The following is a 4422-nucleotide window of genomic DNA, read 5'->3' on the forward strand; positions in this document are numbered from 1 at the left end:
AGGATCTCCTGAATTAAAAATGTAAAGAGCTGATTGGAAAAGTCCATAGATAGTTGAGTTTGCCGCCCAATACCAGTGTGCTGTCAACAATGCACTCAGATAAAGTTGGCCATGTATTACCTTTATTACCATGAGATACTCCATGCAATACAATTGTGATATACTAAATTTTGTACTACAAGCACAATTAATAAGTGACAGCTTTGATTAGAAGCAACTATAGTGTCAAGCATCTCAATGGAAAATTGTGAATTATAAAAATAATAAAAATAGCTAACACAACATGCCGGGATCTGTTAGGAATTCTGTATATATTTTCCCCTTACTTTACCCTCACAGCAACTCTACAAGGGTGGGACTATTATTATCCGCATTTGCAAATGAGGAAACTGAGGCTCAGATATGTTATCAGGTCGTTGTCAGCAACAGCTATTCTACAAGTAATCAGTAGGTGTGGGACGAATAACCTCCCTAACACTATTATCCTTTCATTGTGTATATCCACTTAAATGACTGTGACCTGTTGCCAACAAAGTGTGGAGGTTGTTTTGTTTTTACTATAATCATTTTATGCAAATCGTTTAGATACTCTTTAGAATAATTTTAGGATATCAATCTAACAGGTAATTTTCCTTGGCTTCAAAACAAGTTTAACGATAATATGTATATGCTGCCATCTTGTGGTCATTTTCTAGAATTACCCTTCATGTGAATGAATTTTCTAAACCCTGAGATGAATGAAGTGACTAGCGAGAAAACAATGGTTCTACAGCTTTTAATTATTTCACACCAAAAGACATATTCCTATCAAACTCTATGTACCTGAAGGAGTAGAACTGACAGAAAATACCCAATCAGGGCATAAGATCTTCTGGCAAAGGGAATACTAATGCCCTCACTAGTAAAGAAATCTAGCTGTTATGACCAGGTTACCAAATGCTTAGAACAATGACCCCTAAAATAGGCAGTTGTCCATCTGCATATCTTGGATAATTTTATTACACATGCCTCCATTTACATCTGAATATAAATGAGTTTTTATTGTAGAGCTTTTTATTTTTTTCCTTCTAGATCATTTATTGCAACTTTTTTTTTTTACATCTTTATTGGAGTATAATTGCTTTACAATGGTGTGTTAGTTTCTGCTTTATAACAAAGTGAATCAGTTATACATATACATAAGTTCCCATATCTCTTCCCTCTTGCGTCTCCCTCCCTCCCACCCTCCCTATCCCACCCCTCCAGGCGGTCACAAAGCACCGAGCTGATCTCCCTGTGCTATGCGGCTGCTTCCCACTAGCTATCTACCATATGTTTGGTAGTGTATATATGTCCATGCCTCTCTCTCGCTTTGTCACAACTTACCCTTCCCCCTCCCCATATCCTCAAGTCCATTCTCTAGTAGGTCTGTGTCTTTATTCCTGTCTTACTCCTAGGTTCTTCATGACATTTTTTTTCTTAAATTCCATATATATGTGTTAGCATATGGTATTTGTCTTTCTCTTTCTGACTTACGTCACTCTGTATGACAGACTCTAGGTCCATCCACCTCATTACAAATAGCTCAATTTCGTTTCTTTTTATGGCTGAGTAATATTCCATTGTATATATGTGCCACATCTTCTTTATCCATTCATCCGATGATGGACACTTAGGTTGTTTCCATCTCCGGGCTATTGTAAATAGAGCTGCAATGAACATTTTGGTACATGACTCTTTTTGAATTATGGTTTTCTCAGGGTATATGCCCAGTAGTGGGATTGCTGGGTCATATGGTAGTTCTATTTGTAGTTTTTTAAGGAACCTCCATACTGTTCTCCATAGTGGCTGAACCAATTCACATTCCCACCAGCAGTGCAAGAGTGTTCCCTTTTCTCCACACCCTCTCCAGCATTTATTGTTTCTAGATTTTTTGATGATGGCCATTCTGACTGGTGTGAGATGATATCTCATTGTAGTTTTGATTTGCATTTCTCTAATGATTAATGATGTTGAGCATTCTTTCATGTGTTTGTTGGCAGTCTGTATATCTTCTTTGGAGAAATGTCTATTTAGGTCTTCTGCCCATTTTTGGATTGGGTTGTTTGTTTTTTTGTTATTGAGCTGCATGAGCTGCCTGTAAATTTTAGAGATTAATCCTTTGTCAGTTGATTCATTTGCAAATATTTTCTCCCATTCTGAGGGCTGTCTTTTGGTCTTGTTTATGGTTTCCTTTGCTGTGCAAAAGCTTTGAAGTTTCATTAGGTCCCATTTGTTTATTTTTGTTTTTATTTCCATTTCTCTAGGAGGTGGGGCAAAAAGGATCTTGTTGTGATTTATGTCAGAGTGTTCTGCCTATATTGTAGAGCTTTTTAAATTGAAAATCAGGATGTATTACCTTTTCTTATGGCATCAAATCCAAGTCATTCAGTTTGTCTTTCCTTGAAGTTTCCCTGTAACCCGGATCCATTTTTGTGCCCATTTGCTCTCCACTACAAACCCAACAATCTAATCAGGTTTTTGCCCTCAGTGATGCTCTTTACTACCTTTGTTTTACAGGTTTTCTGAACATCCATTTGTATATGTACACACACACACACACACACACACACATCTGTATTTTTTTTAAAAACTGAAAGCAGGTTTATTTATAGAGATACACATTCCAGAGACAGAGTGTGGGCTGTCTCCACACACATCTGTTTTTAATAGAACAATGTATTTGGGTTCCTGAGTCCAGTCTTGACACTCCCCCTGATGGTGACCCTGGAACAAACCATGAGATTTCAAGTCTAGGTATAAGAATGCTGCTGTGTCCACAAACACTCCTGATAAGCTGTGGTCATTGGAGTGAGGTTGGGAAGTATTCAAAAAGTTGCCCTCATGAAAGATGAGTAAACAGAAACCTCAGTGAAGTAGAGTCAGGGGACCAGAAGGGGGAGCTCTCACACCCTGTGAGGATAGCAGAGCCCAACTGGAAGACGAAGGGCTCTTCTTTCTTGGCAAGGACTCATCCGATGAAGAGCCATGGGCTCTTGGTTTACTACAGCCCTCCTCACTAGGTTTCTTTAATGTTCCAATTCGGTTTGAAATGAGGGAGACAATATCCTCCATATATGGATTACCCCTTGCATGTAATCAATGATGAATACATCTTTTGTTAAATTAAGCACTCACGCGGTTTTCTTGCCCACTTTACAAATGTGTATAGACATGGCAATGAAACAGTGAGACATTTAAATCACTTCCAATTAACCAATGTTTACCTTTCAAGTAATGAGACTGGACTCTTTGTTTGCTTCATGGATTGTTTTAATGGTTGATTTAAGGCAGAAGTAAAGTTAAGAAGTGAAGAATTATTCGTGCATGTAAATTGTACGGGAAAGACAAACATCAGGGCAGCTTGAGACCTGGGAAAGCAGGGGAAGGAGACAAACAGGGAAAGACCCTCCTTTAGCACAGGTTGCTGAATCAGTTATCCAGTCCACTGAATCAGTCAACCTGAGACGGAGACATCACATAATTTAAATATGAGGCAGGTGTTGAACTGCCTCATATTTAAATCATATTTCATAGTTCACTCATATTTCATCAATCATATTCACCCCAGCTTTAAGAAAGTTTAAAAGTGTTGCTTCACGATGTATCAGAACAGGAGTGAGGGGCACTGTCGTAAACATACTGATGCCCATATTTGACTAGTGAAAATTAAGATCTCAGGTGCAATTAAAACCACATGAAATGCAGGGGAAACTGCTGAAGCAAAGTAAGGTCAAAGGTATGATTCGACAGCACATTACAGCTGCAAATAACAAAGGCTATTTTATCTCAGTGGGACACAGGCAACTAGCCTTGCAGAGTTGTTGAACTGACAGATGGCTGCAGGCAGGACCTCGTGTCTGTGTCTTACATTTACTGTATTCATCGTAGTAGATGCAAGGGTTTGCTGAAAGGAAGAAGCAGGGTTACCCAATATTGACTCAAAAGCTCATCTCTCATCTTCTCATGCATTTATAGGTGAGTAAAGGGCTTAAGAGATGTATATTCTGTGTTATATAGTCAATATTCTTAAGTAATACTTTTTTTTCTTTTCTACTCTCATTTCACTTCTATTGCATTTTTCAATTCCATTGTAGACATTGCTTTTGTCTTTTGGATAAAAAAACCCTACCCCATTCCCTGTAGCAAAGATAATTAGTAGATATATGATCTTTCTCCAAGTACATTTATTTTCAGAAATGAATTACTGAAAGTGATAGGATTTAAAAGCAAACAGGGGCTTCCCTGGTGGCGCAGTGGTTGAGGGTCCGCCTGCCGATGCAGAGGACGCGGGTTCGTGCCCCGGTCTGGGAGGATCCCACGTGCCGCGGAGTGTCTGGGCCCGTGAGCCGTGGCCACTGGGCCTGCGCGTCCGGAGCCTGTGCTCCGCAACGGGAGAGGCTG

At 39.3% G+C, this 4422-nt stretch overlaps 1 protein-coding gene across 1 annotated transcript in view; it reads right to left on the bottom strand.

The window, feature by feature from the left end:
• Positions 1-3732: 3732 nt before the first annotated feature.
• Positions 3733-4422, bottom strand: part of CRISP1 (cysteine rich secretory protein 1) — a 13408-nt gene continuing 12718 nt past the window's right edge. Inside the window, 1 exon segment of the mRNA XM_007451917.1 lies at positions 3733-3925. Coding sequence (XP_007451979.1) covers positions 3798-3925 — 128 coding nt within the window. The 3' untranslated portion in view covers positions 3733-3797.

Source organism: Lipotes vexillifer, unplaced genomic scaffold, assembly GCF_000442215.2.
Source record: "Lipotes vexillifer unplaced genomic scaffold, Lipotes_vexillifer_v1.1 scaffold147, whole genome shotgun sequence".
Taxonomy (NCBI): Eukaryota; Metazoa; Chordata; class Mammalia; order Artiodactyla; family Lipotidae; genus Lipotes; species Lipotes vexillifer.